This window comes from Sesamum indicum, linkage group LG7 (genome assembly GCF_026168435.1).
Source record: "Sesamum indicum cultivar Baizhima isolate 11 linkage group LG7, ASM2616843v1, whole genome shotgun sequence".
NCBI classification, from domain to species: domain Eukaryota; kingdom Viridiplantae; phylum Streptophyta; class Magnoliopsida; order Lamiales; family Pedaliaceae; genus Sesamum; species Sesamum indicum.
Genome location: NC_142663.1, coordinates 6036859 through 6056782, shown reverse-complemented (window position 1 = coordinate 6056782; position 19924 = coordinate 6036859). Strand labels below are relative to the sequence as shown.

The window sequence follows — 19924 nt, the reverse complement described above, 5'->3', positions numbered from 1 at the left end:
TATTTTCAATTGGAAATCATAAAAAAACAACAAATAAGAGAGAAGAGAGAGAGACTGCCACGGCAGTAGACATGAAGAAGAGAGAGAGTGAGTGCAGCAAAATGAGAGATGGTGAGGTTTTTTGGGAGCTTTTTAATAGGATTGGGTCGGGTCATGAGTTGGTGGGCTGGGTTGAGTTTTGGGCCATCAAGTGGTGAGTTGGGCCTACCAATAAAAATTAGTCTTGGGTCAAAAAATTTATTAAGGTTCTTAAGGAACATTCCAATGATTTAGAGTTCAATATTTTATTATAAAAATATTGGATTTAAAATATATCAAGAGCATATAGGAATAGGTGCACATACAACTGTAGAAATGCGCATTTTTACTCCGCATGCCATGAGTCTTGAACACTTTTATTGATAATACCTTGTAGTAATACGATACCTTTGTTCCAAAAAAATAACAACAATAAACTCACTTTCTCCATAGGAATATTTGTTGTACCTTATATATCAATATTTTAAATGTTAACCCTTTTTGAATCTATAAAGGTAGATAATCTTAATGATAAAATATTTAAAAAATAATTTCAAAAGAAAAATAATGATAAATTGAAAAAAAGTATATAAAATAATATCAATTTCAGATATACAAAAGATGCTTCCTTTAAATAATCGGATTCCATTATCTGTTGTAGATCGTATTTTCTACTTCCTTCAACATATGCACGACAAATGTGTAAAATCTTTTCGAATTTAAATACGTGATGTCATTTTATACAAATGATGTGTGTATCTTAGATGGAGTAGGAGATAGAATACGCTTTGCAACAGAAAATCCAATCTATCAATGAAGGTTTAGTTTATTGGTGAAATTGGACCCTTATAACTTTAAGGTCGTGGGTTCAAATTCCACTAATATATGGAGATTACTCTATTTTAATAGTAGTTGTTGATCAGATTGTTTTAGTGGTCGATTGTTGTAATATATGTATATTTGATGTTAACAATTGTAATTAATTTATTTAATTATCGCTTTTCACCTAAAAAAAAGAAAAAGAAAATTCAATCCCATTTATAATTAGTAGATACAAACAAAGGGGGTTTCTGTGAAATTCTCAAATGTATGGGTGCATTTGGCAAATAGTACATATTTCGGGCACGTGATTGCAAATGTTCTCCTATATTAGGGTTGGGGGACGCTTAACAGACGCCTCTCACTCTATATCCCTACTGGTGCGCTTGTCCCGGACGGCCGCCTCTGCATTTTCTTCTCTCTACTCTGTCGTGGACTCGTGCGTACTCTCTCTCTATCTCTCTCTATATATATGATATATGTTTTTCTGCATTCCATCGCTTGATTCTCGACTTGTTAACATAAATTGCAAGGGATGTTTGAAATTAAGTGGATTTTGGATGTACTTGACTGCATAGTTCAGCGTTTTTCTTTGATCTGGTTCTGTCACATGCCTGAAACAAATTTGACCAATTTATTCATGATTGTTGGTGGATTTGGTGTTTGCCTTTTTGTTATGAAATAAATTCTATATACATTTTATACTTTACTTTTGCTGGTGCGTGAATTTCTGATCATATGTTATATTTCACCCAGAATGTGTTTTAGTCAGCGTGTAGTCGAATAGGATGCTCCTTTGGATTTATTGAGTAGGCATCTGCTGTCCACTGCTTATTGCTACAAGTTCGTTACTGGCTGGTTGATGAAGTAATATGAATTACGTTAGTCTTGGTTTCCTATGATGAATAATAGGAAAATCTTTCCTGAACACATGACCGGATTTGTCAATCTCGGACTTCTGGAGATTGATATGATAGTTCATTCATTATGACGCGTACGAAATTGTTGAATCTCTGGTATCCATAAGTTCGTACTTTTGTTTATGACCATTGTGTATGCTGGTGGGTAAACATTCACCTGATCTCTCTTTACCATAGCATCATGCAAAAGTTGCGCATTGAGTTGAAATTTTGTGCATTGTTTCAGGCAATTACGTCTTTTTAAGTGTTACCAAAATCCTAACGTTGATATCCTATTCGTATGAATAATTATCTTGATAATTTTCTCATGTCGTCAATTTCAGGTAATTTCTCGAGGAAAACTTCCTGTGCTAGGGAAATATTTAGAGACTAGTAAAGATGGTAAGCATACAGTTTCACTTTGGGGTTGATATGTGCGTTAGGAGTCTTTATTGGGGTTTAACATGAGTATTTAATAATGATTGCAGGTGAAGTTCACAGCAGATGAGCTACGCAAGATTATGGACTACAAGCATAATATCCGTAATATGTCTGTTATTGCCCATGTTGATCATGGTGAGGAGCTGTATTCGATATGATGCTTGTACACAATTCATATGTTGTTCATCTTTGTTCTTGAACAAATTGTCAGGCTTGACTTCATAGTTTGAAGCATGAATCATTCTTATTTATAATGTTCTGCAGGGAAGTCCACTCTTACAGATAGTCTTGTTGCCGCTGCTGGAATTATTGCCCAAGAAGTTGCTGGTGATGTTAGAATGACTGATACCCGAGCTGATGAAGCTGAACGTGGTATCACTATTAAGTCCACAGGTATCTCATTGTACTATGAAATGAGTGATGATGCTCTGAAGAACTACAAGGGAGAGCGACAGGGCAACGAGTACCTCATCAATCTTATTGATTCTCCTGGGCATGTTGATTTCTCTTCTGAAGTCACGGCTGCTCTTCGTATTACTGATGGTGCTCTTGTTGTGGTGGACTGTGTCGAGGGCGTGTGTGTCCAAACCGAAACTGTCCTCAGACAGGCTCTCGGAGAAAGAATTCGGCCAGTCCTGACAGTTAACAAGATGGATAGATGCTTCCTCGAGCTCCAAGTGGATGGGGAGGAGGCTTACCAAACATTCCAGAGGGTCATTGAGAATGCAAATGTCATTATGGCCACATATGAGGACCCCTTACTTGGGGATGTTCAGGTATACCCAGAGAAAGGTACAGTTGCTTTCTCTGCTGGTTTGCATGGCTGGGCTTTTACTCTGACAAACTTTGCAAAGATGTATGCCTCCAAGTTTGGTGTTGATGAGGCCAAGATGATGGAAAGGCTCTGGGGAGAGAATTTCTTTGATCCTGCCACTAAGAAGTGGACTAGCAAGAATACTGGCTCTCCTACGTGCAAACGTGGTTTTGTTCAGTTCTGTTACGAACCTATCAAGCAGATCATCAACACATGTATGAATGATCAGAAGGACAAGTTATGGCCGATGTTACAGAAGCTTGGGGTCACAATGAAGTCTGAGGAGAAAGACTTGATGGGAAAAGCATTGATGAAGCGTGTCATGCAAACCTGGCTTCCTGCTAGTAGTGCTCTCTTGGAAATGATGATATTCCATCTTCCTTCACCGGCTACTGCTCAAAAGTACCGTGTGGAGAACTTGTATGAGGGGCCCCTTGATGATGCTTATGCTAATGCTATCAGGAACTGTGATCCTGAAGGACCACTTATGCTGTATGTGTCTAAGATGATTCCTGCCTCTGATAAGGGTAGGTTCTTTGCTTTTGGTCGTGTATTTTCTGGAAAGGTTTCAACTGGTTTGAAGGTCAGAATCATGGGTCCTAACTATGTCCCGGGAGAAAAAAAGGACTTATATGTCAAGAGCGTCCAAAGAACTGTTATTTGGATGGGCAAGAAGCAGGAAACTGTTGAAGATGTACCTTGTGGGAACACAGTTGCGATGGTTGGGCTCGATCAATTTATCACCAAAAATGCAACCCTGACCAATGAGAAGGAAGTGGATGCTCATCCAATTAGAGCAATGAAGTTCTCAGTCTCACCTGTAGTTCGAGTTGCGGTGCAGTGCAAGGTTGCATCTGACCTGCCAAAGCTTGTTGAAGGTTTGAAGCGTTTGGCCAAGTCTGATCCTATGGTTGTCTGTACTATTGAGGAATCTGGGGAGCATATTGTTGCTGGTGCTGGAGAACTGCACCTTGAGATCTGCTTGAAGGACTTGCAGGAAGATTTTATGGGGGGTGCTGAAATTATAAAATCTGATCCAGTGGTGTCTTTCCGTGAGACAGTTCTTGAGAGGTCATGTCGTACGGTTATGAGCAAATCACCTAACAAGCACAATCGTTTGTACATGGAAGCCAGACCCATGGAAGAGGGACTTGCTGAGGCCATCGATGATGGGCGCATTGGCCCAAGGGATGATCCCAAGGTTCGTTCAAAGATCTTATCTGAGGAGTTTGGTTGGGACAAGGAGCTTGCTAAGAAAATTTGGTGCTTTGGTCCAGAAACCACCGGTCCAAACATGGTGGTTGATATGTGTAAGGGAGTGCAATACTTGAATGAAATCAAGGATTCTGTTGTTGCTGGTTTCCAGTGGGCTTCAAAGGAAGGACCATTGGCCGAAGAAAACATGAGAGGCATTTGCTTTGAGGTCTGTGATGTTGTTCTTCATGCTGATGCCATTCACAGAGGCGGTGGTCAAGTTATTCCAACTGCTAGGAGGGTCGTCTATGCCTCCCAGCTTACTGCAAAGCCACGTCTCTTGGAACCTGTTTACCTGGTGGAAATCCAAGCCCCAGAGCAAGCTCTTGGTGGAATTTACAGTGTGCTGAACCAGAAACGAGGACATGTGTTTGAAGAAATGCAGAGGCCTGGTACACCTCTTTACAACATCAAGGCATACCTTCCTGTTATCGAATCATTTGGTTTCTCGAGTACCTTGAGAGCTGCAACATCTGGTCAAGCGTTCCCTCAGTGCGTGTTTGATCACTGGGATATGATGTCCTCCGATCCACTAGAATCAGGATCTCAGGCTGCTACTCTAGTAGCTGAGATTCGAAAGAGGAAAGGTTTGAAGGAGCAGATCACACCACTCTCTGAATATGAGGATAAGCTGTGAGTTTGTTTTTGTTAGATAAAAAGGGTTGCTTCACCCACTACACTTGTGCGCTATCTGACTGTTTCTTCATCTTTAATTTGATCTGTATTTCAATTTTGAATGTACTATGAATTTTGCTGTTGAGTCGCATTAAACTGTTGCAAGAGCAAGGAAATATTCCGTTTTTAGTTTCCTTTCTTTTTGCACTGGCCTTTTCAAATTTCATAAGCTATCGTGTTATTTTGCGTAAATATCGTATTTTCATTCTTTTCTCTTTTTTAAATTGCTAAATATTGCAATTTACCTGAAATATTATAAATAAGTAAATTATATTTTTATAGTAATTTATTCTCTATACTTTTTTAAATAAAATAATTTATTTCCTCATTTAAGGTAGAGGTGTAAACTAGTCAAGATCAATCATTTTTTATGAGCTCAAGCTCGAATTTCTTTTTAGGCCATATAACGACTCGATGAGCTCTTATGGTTCGAGTTCAAGTTCGAACCATATATAATGAGCTTGAGAGCCAAATTTTCTACAAACTTAATACAATTTTATTACAATAAATAAAATAATATTAAATAGTATTATATTAATGATAAAAAAAGATTTAAGGAGGTGGTACAATATTTTAATTTATTGGTATAAATATAATAAGCTACTAATTAATTTAATAGTAATATAATTAGTAAAAGTATAGAAAAATTACTAAAATACTTGCACATAATTTTGTATAGTTATTAGTATGAATAAAAGACTTAAACATAAGTTATTTTTTAAAAGAGGTTGATCTCATTATACATAAAAAAGATAATTAGAAGATGAATTTTTTAAAAATAAAAATAGTGATTGATGTCATTATAAATATATAATAAAATAATAATAATAATAATTAAAAATTTTCAGACATTATTATTATTATTATTATTACCATCTCTAGATTAATTCATGATAATTATCAACTTTTGACATAAATTTATAAATAATAAAATAAGTTGCATACTATATATCTTAGTGTAAATATACATTTCACAAATAGATATAAAAATTATAAGTTAATTGTTACGACTTGTTAGTTTAAAAAAGTATAAGAGATTACAAATATTGAAAGATAACATAAAATTTATACGAGTCATATTAAATAAGTATCTACAAAATATATTAATATTGGCTAATTGTTGATTTTAAGCTTGTTTTTCTATAGAGATTAAATATGTAAATAAAAGTACCTTAATCTATTTTTATCTAAAATTAAGATATATGATATTAATTACAATTATAATATATGATTAATTTTAAATATAAAATTGATATAATATTAAATATGGAATTAAATATATAAAAATTTTAAAAATAAAAAATTATAAAAAAATAAGAAAAAAAAGGCTCGCGGCTTATATATTGTATGTATATATATATATATATATGTAGTTCAAAATGATTTATAAAAGTGGAATTATAATTATGAAAGATGGTCCTTGTTCACCTTAGTTATAGTGTTGCATGTAAGTATATGATTTGTGAATCATCATATCATTGAAAAAGAAAAGTTGCATAATGGAAAAAAATTAAACTAACCTGAGCTAATACTAATTTTGAATTACTTTTATGATTTCTTAACTCCATATTAAACTTAGAATATTGAGAGAAAATTTGACGAATGTGTTGCCAACCTTGTCTCTTACATATGTTAGAATTTTTCAGCATGGACAATAACTTGTGCAATAAGGCAACTATTTGGTTCATGTTGCATAATTTGGTGTTGTTTATGTGAGAATGAGATTATGTGTTCGTCCTAAAGCCCTCGTTTAAAAGGTTAATAATGTAGGTAATTGTCTCACTGATAACAAACAATGAGTTTGAGCGGTTTATATGCTCTAAGACCTTTTCTTAGCGAAGTGTGACAAAACTATGAGGTTCATACGAGCACAGATTGAACAATATCTCGTGCAACAAAATGCCATTAGAATTGTAAGGCGCCTTAAGAAATGTCAATATAATTTATTCTTTACAAAATGAACTTATATGTGTATAATTTTAAAATAAAAAAAATAAATAAAAATCAGAAAATTGAGAAATTAGAATGTCTTGGGGAGCATCCACTCCAACAAGGAAACCATTTTTCAATCAATTAACCAAATCATACTCTTTAAATACTCCACATATTCTAATCCTCTTACCATTGACAAAAATCAAGTTCGTGTACTCCTATAACATTCATAGGCCTATCCTATTTCACTAGGAAACAAACTCCCCATCATCATCACCTCTCTCAAATATATATATATATATACACACACATCAGATTGATCATCGCAATACACGCAAAAACAGCAGAAAATTCCCTCTCCGGATCATCAGCAGCCATGGATCATCAACTTGACCCCTGTCTTCGATTGCAAGAGCTTGGTATTGAGCATCACGGAGAAGAAGAAATCGCGGAGAAATCATCGTCATGGGATAATCTGGTGGAGGAAATAAAAGGAATCATCGGGTACGAGTTCAGAAACCCTAGTTTGCTGCGACAAGCGTTTACCCATTACTCGTACTTGGACCAGGACAAGACCTCGACGGCGTCGTACGAGAGGCTGGAGTACATGGGGGATGCGGTGCTCGGATTCTTCATGGCGAAGGAGCATTTCGCGATGTACCCGGATTTGGCGCCGGGGCAGCTCACGAAGCTCCGAGCCGCAAACGTTGACAACGAGAAGCTGGCGCGCGTGGCGATGAAGTACCGGTTGCACACGTTTCTACGTCACAAGAAGCCTCTTCTTGGTGGACAAGTAATTAGAATAATTTTCTGTCTCTCTTCTTTCTCTCTCTACTGAGTGATGTGATGGGTGATGTTTGAATGAACAGATAAAAGAGTTTGAAGAGGCGATTGTGGAATATCCAGTGCATTCTTCAGGACTAGTTGATGCACCAAAAACCCTTGCAGATATTGTTGAATCATTGGTGGGAGCGGTTTATGTTGACTCTAACTCCATGGACACAACTTGCAAGGTTTCTTTCTCAAAATTAAATTCTACCTTATCTACTCTTTTCTTGAATGAATTCTTGCTTTCACATTCTCATTAAGAATGTATATATCATGCCCCACGTTTTATGAATCTCATGTTAAAATTTTTATTTATATAAATAAAAAAAGATGCATAGACATATGAAGTATTCGTATCCATCAATTGTATGAGCAACCTAATTAATATTAGAAAATTTTTAACATGTAAATGTATTGATTTCTTATAATTTAAAAATTAGCTCCTAATTTATGAAATAAAAAAATATTATTTGTCCCGAAATATCAATGGTATAAGCTTAGAATATAATTAAGAGCATATTTTCATATATTTGATTGATTTCATCATTGCCTGAGAAGAGGACCGCTCAAGTGTGCATTTTTGAACTGCGCTTTTGAGTCTTCCTACGTTCGTCAAGACTTTGGTAATGAATATTAACTATGATTTTTTGTATGAATTAGATAATTATATGAATGCGTGTAGACTAGCTCAGTCATATGTGACTTGGGGTGCACATGCTTAGGATTTTTATTTGGTATATACATATACATACTACAAGGTTACGATGTATTTGGATTAGCAATTGAGCACGTTCAATGGGTGTAGAATTTTTAAAATGCTATATTTAAATATTTTGATCATAATTATATATTCATAAATATTTTTAAATTTCTATACTAATTATTATCTTACATTTCATAGTAACTAGTAATTTGTGGCGTGCCTTATGTGTGTGCAATTTTTATAAATACCATTTAAAATAAAATATTTATTAAGTAATAAATTATATATAAATAATAAGTTAATATCAAAATTTTAAAATGATAGTGATAAAAAAAAAGATGAAAGAAAAAAAAAAAACAATAGAGATGGGAAGTTAGATGGAAATTTTAAAATAATAAATTAAACATAAAAAACATGTATAAAAAGAAAAGAAAGACGCTAAAGAGGTGCTCTTCTGTAACACATAGTATAGATAGTGTAGGGTAGTTATTGTATGTGTGAATTGAAAAGGGTAGTTTCTCACAAAGCAACAGTGTATTCGTTGATTCAGATTATCCGGAATTTGCTACAGCCTATGATCACTCCATCAACTCTCCACACACATCCAGTCACAATGCTTTACGAGATATGCCACAAGAACAAAGTGAAACTCGAAAGTAGAGACTTGTGGAAAGAAACAGGGGAGATTGAATTTATTGTGGACGACGAATTTGTGGGACGAGCAAAGTACAGAGCCAAGAGGGTGGTTGCTAACAACAGGGCGGCGAATGAAGCATACCACAAGATTTTAAGAAAGTTGAGGCTGCAAACTACCAGAGATGATCATCACTAATCTTAAACTTATAAGTCTCTAACCCTCTTCTCAGTTCATCTACCAGGAAGAACCCAATGTTGTATGTGCAAAAGTGAGATAATTTATGCTGGGTTGGGAGAAAATGTGTTCTTCTAGTGGCAATTCTTTTCCTCCAACTTCCTCTATTCTTTGGGATTGTCTGCCAAATTATGAGTCTATAAACTAAGAATTTGAAGTCTCGAGTGTTTCTGGTTCGGCGTTTGATTTGAATCCTAGTGTTCTGAGCATCAAGTTCATAACACGGAATCTTGGTACATAAATCAACATTTGCAACTTATGACAAAGCAATACATTGATAGAGTCTCCTAATGCATCGGTTACATAATGTGATGCAAGAGAATATGTGAACTTACAGGCAAGTGAATCCCAGTTTACCTAATTTAAGATGGTTTATAAAAAGCCTAAAGAGCTCTGTGGAGCTGTTACTGGGCATTGTAAATACATAAGGGATTGTTTCTTATTTACACAAGACCTACACATATGCTGCTACTTAGTACACACGCTCCATTGATGTGTAGTCATTAGATAATTCACTGCGGAGTAACATGCGCTGCAGTCACAGTTGAGACCATTGACGCCACCCCACACACATTATGGCCCCTGCAAATCTTGTAGTACCCATTCTCTCCCCAGTTTTCTCCCCACGAATTCTTTATGATCCAGTAAGGCTTCTCCTTCAAACGAATAGGAGCATAGCCAGCAGCACCATATCCCACTAGAAGAACACCGTGATCCAAATGTTTCCCACAGATGTACGGGCATGAAACTCCTCCAATGTATGTTTGCATCCAAGCTGCATTGATCCCCACTGGAAGAAGAAGAAAACAAGATCAGATTTTAGATCAACCAAATTTTCAGTTTTATTATGGCCCAAGAAAAAAGAAAATGCGGGGGCTGAAGGAAATCCTTCTTATGAAATCAGTACCTGCAAGAGGGCCATACTTAACCAGATTCGCAGCAATTTGGTCTTCGTCTATGGAAACAACACTGAAGTTTGATACTGATGCAGCAATTTTGCTTTTGTCGAATTTGCAGACACCATTAGTTCCAGTATAAGGATAATCTTTCTCTTTCTGAACTCCACCAACCTTGAGTGCGTATTCAAAGGCGTTGTTCATGAGTCCGCCATCACACCCTGCGTCGCAGGAACCATATTCCTCTGGATCGCACTGGCAAAGGCAGAAGCATTACATCATGAAAACACGGCCATAATTGACTGCTCTTTCAGTGAAAATGGCGAACGTAGGCACAGACTAATAATACGTTATGGTGCATCACCAATAGACATTGCCATTGGAATCTGCGCAATGAAACGTTTACTCTTTCGTGTTCATTTATTCTGAAACATAAAAACTATTTTTCTTCTCCACACATTATATAGGTGGAACTTGGAACTGCTAACAGTAAGGATATGCTATGGGCACACTAGTTATAGCACCAAAAGAGTTCCCAGTACTCCGACTTGCCAAACCACAGGAATATCGATATATGCCATAATAAATAACAATGTGCAACCTAAGATATAGTTCTTTAGGTTCCAGACAAGATGTGATGATTATTCTTCTCCCTCATTTACCTTATTGTTAGAGCCATTCACACTGACACGGATAAAGAAAGTAATCTCTATAAAAGACATTATAGGGTATAAGAAAATGACATCTCAGCAGACGTTTATTGCTGCATCAGATAAAAACTACCATGGTGAAAACAATGTCAAAAGGGATAGAACCACTATAGGAAAACAGAAAACTTCCGATTTTCAAGTACTTGTAACCTATTCAAAGGACTAAAGCAGTGGAAAAGTCACTAATCTAGGCTAACATGGGAAAATTCTTGCCCGGACCAGATTTGGCCAAACCAAACCAGTCACCGAGTGAGTAAGTGTATCAAACTTGCTATTGCTACGTGTTGGTCACTTTTTCGAAACTGTATGCCAATCACACGCTAATGTCGTGGTAAAGTGTATTACACTTGCCATATAATTGGTTTAGATTTAGCCAAGTCAGGTCCGGGATAGAATTTCATGGCTAACATGAATATAGCAACCAAGTAAACCTAACGGGATCACAAGTATAAGAAACTAAACCAAATGTGGTTATCAGTGGTTAGCTAACAGAAGCATTAAATAGTGAAAATACTACTAACACATACCATGGTGTGAAAACTTAAAGACCTCTAGTAGCATTCTAAAGAATTCTTCTATGGATGAGTTTCCTCAATTGCACATTAACAAGCCATCAAAATTACCTTCTAATTTAAAATACTGTACTAAAATTAAAAAAATCCAAACCTCATGATCACAGTCCACAAGCTGCTGCTCGCTGAGGCTCACAAGCTCCCCAGTCGCCAGATAGTGTGCTCCTTCCAGCGATCCAGTTGTACTAAACGACCAGCACGACCCACAAGATCCCTGTCACAACACCACAGACAAGAAAGGGAAAATCACCGATCAAAATCGAAAGCAATGAAAGATATTACTCTCTCTCTTTCGATTTAGTACAAATATTCTCCATATCAACTCCACATAAAAAGAGAAAATAGTTAAGCAAACCTGATCTTTAACGGCAGTAACGGCTCCGTGATCTCGCCAGTCAAAGTCCGTCGGTAGATTGTTCGTCGGCAGATCCGGTGCCTTGTGCGCATCCACCGGAAGCTTCAGCCGCCTCTTGTGGAGCCCCAAGTAGCTCTTTTCGAACTCGTCGGGGGTCAAGTCTGAGAATCTGGTGACGCCATGGACGGCGGAGGGGTCCAGTAGCTGGTTGCGCTTCGCCCGGCGCAGATTAGACTTGAACACCGAGAACCTGTAATCGTGCTCCTCCTGCGTGTCGTACGTCTTCCCATACTTGGCTTTGAACAGCGAGAAATGGTGCTCGGCGTGCAACAGCTGATCGACGGCCTCAACACTGTCCGATACGACCTGACGGATCAAAGGATCGTCGGATACTTGCTCTATGAAGCTCTCGGTGGAGGCGAGAGCAGAGGATAGGAGAGTCAACGAGAGAAAGAGTAAAGAGAAAGAAGCCATTGAAGAGGAGAGTGAGGGAGAGATATTTTCGTCTGGTGAGGGAGTTTGTTTATATTGGCTGGGGAGGGATGGCATGAGCTATTAGGATAAGGACACGTGGCACTCTACTATGGTGGGTTCCGGCTGCTGCCAGAATACAATGATGATGATACTGGGGCCAGGGGAGTTGGAAGGTTAAATAAGTAATTTTAAGGTTTGGAAAATTATTGTTTTGAGTTAGGTATCATATATAATATCCCTTTTAAAATTATCAATTTTCTTTCAATAAACTAAAAATGATATAAAGAATGCAAAGCTATACTACTATTTCTATCCTAAATTCAAGATTTCATTTGTTAAATTAATTTATCCTCAAAGTTATCTGATCCAGATTAATATTAGTAGTGACTCAATAATTTTGAATCAGATGAGGTTCGATGTCAATGGAGATGGCGTCCTTGAATTGATAATTGGTTGATCTACAACAAAATCATTACATTTGTTGAGGCAACTCATAGCAAAATATTTTTGATACTTTAGTTAGAGTTTACTTAAGATTATAACGGGATAATAAAATTAAATTTCAAAGCATTGTACACTTTGCAAAACGAGTCAACAAGTATTTACAGATGATCAATTATTAAAAATTATAAAGAGCCATGTATCCTCCCAAGAGCCCTAGAATGGTGTAAGTATCAATGATTCTTATTCTAGTTTGATCGAGTTGAATAGGATCGAATCAATTACGAAATACACACATCTTTATCTTATATACTAATTTCCATTTGACCCCATTGCATTTTTATTATAGAAATAGTGATGTGATAAATGTTAGACCACTAACTATAAAGATAATAATCTAGTAAAATATATATAAAATTTATATTTCTTTTAATTCCACCATACAAATAAGGGTGAATTACAACAATTTTTGAAATTTGGTATAATACCTCTCTGTTATTTGAAAATGACCAACACTCCATAATTTTAATGACCGTAGAAAAATAATCCAATCTGTTAGTTTTCGTTAGGTTTTCATTTATTTGTTTTAATGATGAATTGATCAAAATATCGTAGTGAATTATGAATTATAATTTTATTTTTTTTAAAAGAATTTTAGAGTTCTTTAGGAACTAAGTGGATAAATTTTTATAATTTTTTAAATTTTTCATCCACATCATCTTATTTTTCTTATAATTTTTTATTGTTTTATGAAAAAAAAAATCGATTGTTTAATTTTTATTTTCCATGTTAGAGTTAATCAACCAAGAGGACAATGTCAATTATGCCCTTCTATGGATTAACTAATGTCATGACTCTACAAAGTTCAAAAGCTTCAACCTCAAGATGTTTAAGGTCCATATTTGGACAGCACCAACCACTTTCTGACTATTTAAATTTTGGTAATTTTATATGTAGAAGCAATTTGAATAAATATCTTGAATGACACTTCACCAATGACGTCTTCCTTTGATTTCCAATCCACACTTGTAAATATATTAAGTGAAGCGTGTAAGCTAGAGTCCTCGAAAACGACGGTATCTTAAAATATTAAGAATAACTGAATTTTATGAGATTTGTTATACTTATAAATAATTTTTTATTATTTAAAAATAATAAATATTTTTTCTGAAATTAACAATGACGGTCTTACAAATACTCATTCGTAATAGCTCATTATGAGGGATGTTTGTTAGATGGTTGATAATTAGAGAGAGATGTTTGTTAATGTTTTAAATAATAAAAAAGTGTTTGTAATTATGATAAAATGTTTGTAATTATGATAAAATTTAAAGAGAGTCCGTTGCAATATATCCAAATATTAATGTAATAAGTAATTAATGGATGTTCACATCCAATCGCAATGTTGAGCAATTTTTTCGGGAAGTTTTTAAAATGGCTGAAAGTTCATTTCCGTGTATTTTTATTATTTTTCAACTATTTATGAAAATACATAGCAAAATAAATCATTGTGTATTTCGATGCATCTTTTAACATTTCCAAATTTCGAATTAGTTTGTGAGAATTGAGTTGATTTTGTGATGCCGTTTATATGTGTTTGAATGATTTATAAATTTTAAGGCTTCATTGATTAAATGTATTTTCAAAATAAAACGATGATGTTTGTATAGAATTAGAACATGCAATATTTTATACAATAGATGATTGACCATATCTCATATTCACATACCTCATCATTTAGTGCTAACGTGGGCTAATTAGCTTATAGCTTGAACTGAGCATAATATGCTTGGCCCAAAGAGCCAACTCAGATCAGGCCCAAGGGGGTTGAGCTCGAGTCCAAGAGAATCCCTAAATGTTGAGAATCAATGATATGTTGCGTAATTTCATACGAATACCATGTATTGTCCGTACATAAACTCCTTGTTTATGAAAATTTCAGGTACCTAACCACCTTATTTAATGTCTTTCAGTTTCTTGGTTTTTACCTTTGACCCAACCTTTTTTAACTTGAGAATCAAAATGCACACATTGGAGTCTAGCTTATACTTCCGTATTTTATGTAGATCTCCAACTTATTTTCTTCAAAATAACTTAACTGTGGTATAATTATAAAAGTATGAATGACAACCGAACACATTAAGCAGTGTATGTGAAAGGGGACCATGCATCTATCCTAAGCCTTTTGTTTGGGAGGCTAGTGATGCTATCATATGTCCTACGTAATCTGCAAATAAGAAGTTAAAAAATATATAAGTTCCAATGTCATCTCCCTTGAGAGTCGCATCTTCAAAAATCGATGGATGTGATTTATTTGGGCTACATAGATAATTGGGCCCCTAAAGCATCTGGATAGCCCAACTAGGAAATTACTTTGGGCTAAAAGACCCATAGAGACTTAGAGCAGGAACCACCCGACCCGACCCGAGAAGACCTGGTCCGTTTCAGTCATAACCCATTCTTCTTTTCTTCAGAGTTCAGACCAAACCCCGACGCACCGTCAGAAACAGTAAACACAACCGAACAAACAAAGTGACAGAACAATAGCACTCGTCGAACAAACTAGGTCGTATCCATGGAGGATGACTACGGTAACGATAGCACCACCGTCGACACCGCGAAAGCTGAGCGATCTGTTTGGCTTATGAAGTGCCCTCCGGTTGTCTCAAAGGCGTGGCAGTCCTCCTCCGCTGCAGCCGAGGCACCACCCGTCGCTAAAGTTGTCGTCTCACTTGATCCACTCCGCGCTGAAGACCCGTCAGCGCTCCAAGTAAAACAGCTTTTCTCCTCCCTCTATGTGCGGACGTTAGTGTTGCCGCTTGTTTGTGTTTGTCTTGTGATTTTATGAACTTTTTCTGTTTATAAAAATTGAATTTTGAATTGTTTGATTACTGATAATTGGGTTAATCGATGTGCTTTAGTTTACGATGGAGATGGCTGGGAGTGAGGTGGTGCAGATGCCGAAGAGTTACTCGCTCAACATGTTTAAGGATTTCGTTCCCATGTGTGTTTTCTCCGAGTCAAATCAGGGTGAGCTTTCTTGAATTACCTTTATCTTTATGTGCCTCTATTTAATCCTTTCTTTGTCCCTTTTCTTTAAGTGTAAATTCTCTGAGTAGTGAATTTTCGTTTGCTCTTAACTTCTCATTTTATGAGACTGTGAATAAGCGGTTGGCTTTGTTGAGCCATTACCTTCAAGTTCACCAATGGCACAATTGGTTTAAAGTTTAGGCAGTGTGATTTTGATAACATTCTGTATATGAAATTGTTATGAACAGTGTGAGGGTGTGACCAAGCTGTGGTAGTAAGTGCAGATGTTTTATACAAAATTAGGAGGGATACTTATCTGATTTGAAATTTTCTTCATAGTATGGCTGCACATTAATTTCTTTTGTATCGTTTTGTTGCTGATGCCACGTGGATTTCACCCCTGACTCTGAGCATATGGGTCAAAACGAGATGAACTTATACACCAAATTGCCCCCCTGAACACCGATTTACTTGCTTGCCGAAGGACCTGAAATTGCAACCTTGAGGTGGCTCCCTGTGGAAATACTATGATGCTTATATCACTGAGGGATTACGTCAAAATATTCTGAAGGAGAATTCTAACTCTGTGAACAGTCCTTTGGGGCACATTTATATGTAGCGTCAGCTGTGTCATGAGAGCTCGCCTTTGGTTGGCCAAACAAAGAGAAGAGTATCCTTTTGTTCCTTAACTAAGTTAGATAGAGGAAAAAGTGATCGTTCCTCAGATGATCATATTTATCTGGTTTGGAGGTGTGGGATGTCCTTCGAAGTGTTAACTTTGGTAATTTTAAAGGATTGGGTGTTAGAGCAAGTCTGATATATATGTCATTCTGTTGGAATGTCAATAAGGTTATGGATTTTCACTTATCTCACTTAATCTTGATGCATTTATTTAATTCTCTGATTAAGTAAAGGACAGTTAAAATGATTACATATATAGAAAGGTAAAACTCGGTTGCGAACATTTTATGCTACATAAAGAAAGATGAGCAAAAACATGCTCCCTAATGGCCTTTATTGGTTTTATTAATAATGATTTGGTAGAAGCCAAAATGGTTTTCCAAGAGACACGTTTCCCTTGTGAATTCGCCGATTTGGTGTGTACAACTTGCGCAGACATTAATGCAGTTTTGTTTGTCTTCCTCAGAAGTTAGCTGAATGATAAATATATGCCATCTATTATTTACCATATCATCTACCGTAATTTGATAGTTTACATATTTCAGACTAGCTTTGTTGAGGTAGTTATCTTAATGGCTTTTATCCAGACTGCTACTATTAATAAAGTTTTGTTCCCCTTTTATTCCTTTTCTAGGTGTTTTTGCCTTTCTGGCCAAGTTGAATGGAGGCAAACACCAGTGGTATTTTCTTGAATGATATCTATTTATTATCGAGCTTTCTGTTTTTACAGGAAGAGTAGCAATGGAAGGGAAAGTGGAACACAAATTTGACATGAAGCCCCATCACGCTAACATTGAAGAATACAGAAAAATGTGTCGAGAGAGGACAAATAAATCCATGGTCAAGACAAGACAAATTCAGGTCACGCAGTTACTTTGTTTTTTCTCTTTCCCTTTAATGAATTTCAGTTCTTATCTGATACATTTGTCCTAAAATTCTCTTGTCCATCTTGGTTTCATCTCTCAGGTAATTAACAATGATCGTGGTGTGCACATGAGACCCATGCCTGGTATGATGGGCTTGATTACATCCAATAATAAGGTAACTTGATTTTTCTTTTTCTCATTTTAATTGTACATTTTCGTATTTTTTTCAATGGTCGTCAAATTTCACTTATTTATTTCAAGGGCTATAGACAAATATTAACCTATGGGGTAGAACTGTAAGAATGTCAATCTTTAATCTTTTTGTTTAGATACCGGCCTGAGATCTTCTGTCTCCGCTTTAATGTAGAGACCTAATTGAGGTCTCTTCAGATTGCTGGAAGGTTAGTGGTAGTGTTTGACCTAGTCCAGCACGCTGACATTAAGTTATGTAATGAAGTATGAGAAGAATCATTTTACTGACCAACCTTCAGCTTTGGCTGCCATGCCTTGTGCTTTTATCTTATCATCCAGTGAGGAGCAGTAAACTATAACTTCTGTGACACCTTTGGAATCTGAAATATGGAGTATTGAGATTGCACTCCTGTGTAAGATAAAAACTTTTGGGTTTTGTGGAGAATGGGAAGACGAGGTGTTGCCTGTAAAGATGGTTAACTTAAGGAAACTAATTCATTTTATTTTTCTTATATCGTGGCAATTAAGACTAAAGTCTTCTGTTGTGCATTTTCCTTTAAGAGGAGGTTATTTGAAGCACTTGGAACCAATTACATGAATATACACATTATGTAGGTCATTGTCGCATCTAATTGTTTGAAAAGAGTGCGGATCGTGTCTTTCTTCCAAATTTCCAATTAAAACTATCGTCAGCAATGCATTGTTGTTGCCATATGTTCATTAATGTCTATATATTTCACAAATTCCTATGAAGTCATCCTTGATTATTTGGTTTTAATAACGGTACTATAAGTTTCAAACTAAATGAGCTTGTGCAGGATAAGAAGAAAGCAGCTCCGGTGAAAGGTTCTGACGTGAAAAGAACTAGAAGAGACCGTGGGGAGCTGGAAGATATTATGTTTAAACTTTTTGAAAGGCAACCTAATTGGGCGCTGAAGCAGCTGGTTCAAGAGACTGATCAACCTGCTGTATGTCTTTGCTTATCATTTTATTTCGTAAAAAGGCAATGAACTATATATGCTATGGATATTCTGATTGGTGGTTTTGTTCCTAGATTCTGTTCAAATCTGGGCTATTGTACAAAGAAACACATTTTTTGAAAAGGATCGAGCAAAGCTCACAGTGTCATTTATTAGAAAAGCTCTTCGTAGGACATGCCTGTTGACAATTTTACTTCATTTTCTATATTTTTGTTGGGACCCATGCATCTAATATTTTGTATCCCTTTTTGCAGCAATTTTTGAAAGAGATTTTGAATGAGCTCTGTGTATACAATAAAAGGGGAACAAACCAAGGTACATATGAGCTCAAACCAGAGTACAAGAAATCTGTTGAGGATACAGGTGCTGAATAATGATTCCATATCCTTTCCTGTATATTAAATAGCAACTGAAGAGTAATAAGGAGAACTGGTTTTAATATTGTATGTATGTCCTTGGAGACATGGCAATGTTCAGGGTTATTATCCTTATCAATGTGATTCGTAGGAAGTTTATAGTTACATACCCTAGATTATATCTGTTCTGGATCAGATTTGCGTAACATTTACTTGATATAATACTAAGCAGAGAGAAGTTATTGGCAAGTTGTGTGTGACTGCTGTTTTTCTTTTCTTTATCTTCTTTCCATCTTTATTAATATACTGTTGAATGTTGCTAGTGTTCAACCCATGTAGATTCCTATATAGTCACATTGAGAAAGTCATGATTTTGAATAACTCGTATTCTACCTAATATTGTCTTCTTCCATGAATGTTTAGCCAGTACGTGCGCATTACTCAAAATGCCAAGTAACAAGATAGAATATACAGCCAGCTTAATCAAATATGCTTGATCTGGAATGTTAATATTTAAGGTACAACATAGCTTAATCAGCTCCATCAGTTGTGTAAAATACTTGAGTATTTGAAAAATAGTAGAATTTTTATGAACCTCCAAATAGTTGTAATTGTGCTTGAGCTCTAGTCAACAAAAAAAAAAATGTCATATTAGCATCCACAAATCGACTGAGCACTCAAAGTAAAAAGAGAGGTAAAAGAGCACCAGTTGCAAGTAGATCTTAAGACTTCCATGAACACCACTGAACCAATAACTTGTATAGAAACCAAGGATCGGTAGTGAATATGTACGATTTTGTATTAAACTGCCAGTAACATCAACATATTTGCATCTCATTACTATAGAAATGAATTGTATACTGCCGCAACCCCTGCCAGCCATGCACAAATTCATTTCTATGCACCACATTAGGACCAAAAAAGGAAAGGCACTAGAACCCATAGCCACTGTTAGGAATTTTGTTTATTGAAATAAAAGAAATCTATAATTGGAAACCTGTGTTTCATGAATTTTCTCCCTTAGTATGGAGTTTGTTTTGTCTAGTTTCTAGTTTTAAATCTATCTATGCTTTGCTTGTTTCCTGGGGAATGGTACTGTTGATTTATATTCTTGTAT

At 35.9% G+C, this 19924-nt stretch overlaps 4 protein-coding genes across 5 annotated transcripts; 3 read left to right on the top strand and 1 right to left on the bottom strand.

Moving 5' to 3' along the window:
- Positions 1–1139: 1139 nt before the first annotated feature.
- Positions 1140–5055, top strand: LOC105166103 (elongation factor 2). The gene is made up of 4 exons (XM_011085331.3): positions 1140–1276; positions 2081–2138; positions 2225–2312; positions 2442–5055. The coding sequence occupies exons 2-4, from the start codon at positions 2136–2138 to the stop codon at positions 4880–4882; spliced, it is 2532 nt and encodes an 843-aa protein (XP_011083633.1). The 5' UTR covers positions 1140–1276; positions 2081–2135; the 3' UTR covers positions 4883–5055.
- A 1951-nt stretch (positions 5056–7006) lies between these two features.
- Positions 7007–9415, top strand: LOC105166099 (ribonuclease 3-like protein 3). Its single transcript, XM_011085328.3, has 3 exons — positions 7007–7645; positions 7722–7865; positions 8934–9415. The coding sequence occupies exons 1-3, from the start codon at positions 7229–7231 to the stop codon at positions 9213–9215; spliced, it is 843 nt and encodes a 280-aa protein (XP_011083630.1). The 5' UTR covers positions 7007–7228; the 3' UTR covers positions 9216–9415.
- Positions 9416–9484: 69 nt separating this feature from the next.
- LOC105166101 (cysteine proteinase 15A) lies at positions 9485–12296 on the bottom strand. The gene is made up of 4 exons (XM_011085329.3): positions 11788–12296; positions 11527–11646; positions 10162–10405; positions 9485–10044 (listed from the first exon to the last, which is right to left on the bottom strand). Exons 1-4 carry the CDS (start codon positions 12259–12261, stop codon positions 9767–9769), a joined length of 1116 nt encoding a protein of 371 aa, XP_011083631.1. The 5' UTR covers positions 12262–12296; the 3' UTR covers positions 9485–9766.
- A 2874-nt stretch (positions 12297–15170) lies between these two features.
- LOC105166102 (transcription initiation factor IIF subunit beta) lies at positions 15171–19056 on the top strand. 2 transcript variants are annotated; one of them, XM_020695426.1, is made up of 6 exons: positions 15171–15499; positions 15624–15732; positions 17144–17274; positions 17380–17454; positions 18290–18439; positions 18706–19056. In XM_020695426.1, exons 1-6 carry the CDS (start codon positions 15278–15280, stop codon positions 18823–18825), a joined length of 807 nt encoding a protein of 268 aa, XP_020551085.1. In that variant the 5' UTR covers positions 15171–15277; the 3' UTR covers positions 18826–19056. The 2 variants fall into 2 exon arrangements, with proteins under 2 accessions (XP_020551085.1, XP_011083632.1); XM_011085330.3 differs by having other exon boundaries at positions 15172–15472.
- Positions 19057–19924: the final 868 nt, after the last annotated feature.

Excerpts from the sequence above, each read along its gene's own strand:
- LOC105166103 (XM_011085331.3), top strand. Across the intron at positions 2,313-2,441 it reads TATTGCCCATGTTGATCATG|GGAAGTCCACTCTTACAGAT; the intron begins GTGAGGAGCTGT and ends AATGTTCTGCAG.
- LOC105166099 (XM_011085328.3), top strand. The coding sequence starts at position 7,229 with ATGGATCATCAACTTGACCCCTGTCTTCGATTGCAAGAGCTTGGTATT. Across the intron at positions 7,646-7,721 it reads AGCCTCTTCTTGGTGGACAA|ATAAAAGAGTTTGAAGAGGC; the intron begins GTAATTAGAATA and ends TTGAATGAACAG. Across the intron at positions 7,866-8,933 it reads CCATGGACACAACTTGCAAG|ATTATCCGGAATTTGCTACA; the intron begins GTTTCTTTCTCA and ends TCGTTGATTCAG.
- LOC105166101 (XM_011085329.3), bottom strand. The coding sequence starts at position 12,261 with ATGGCTTCTTTCTCTTTACTCTTTCTCTCGTTGACTCTCCTATCCTCT. Across the intron at positions 11,647-11,787 it reads TTACTGCCGTTAAAGATCAG|GGATCTTGTGGGTCGTGCTG; the intron begins GTTTGCTTAACT and ends GTGTTGTGACAG. Across the intron at positions 10,045-10,161 it reads TAAGTATGGCCCTCTTGCAG|TGGGGATCAATGCAGCTTGG; the intron begins GTACTGATTTCA and ends TTCTTCTTCCAG.
- LOC105166102 (XM_020695426.1), top strand. The coding sequence starts at position 15,278 with ATGGAGGATGACTACGGTAACGATAGCACCACCGTCGACACCGCGAAA. Across the intron at positions 15,733-17,143 it reads TTTCTCCGAGTCAAATCAGG|GAAGAGTAGCAATGGAAGGG; the intron begins GTGAGCTTTCTT and ends CTGTTTTTACAG. Across the intron at positions 17,455-18,289 it reads TGATTACATCCAATAATAAG|GATAAGAAGAAAGCAGCTCC; the intron begins GTAACTTGATTT and ends GAGCTTGTGCAG.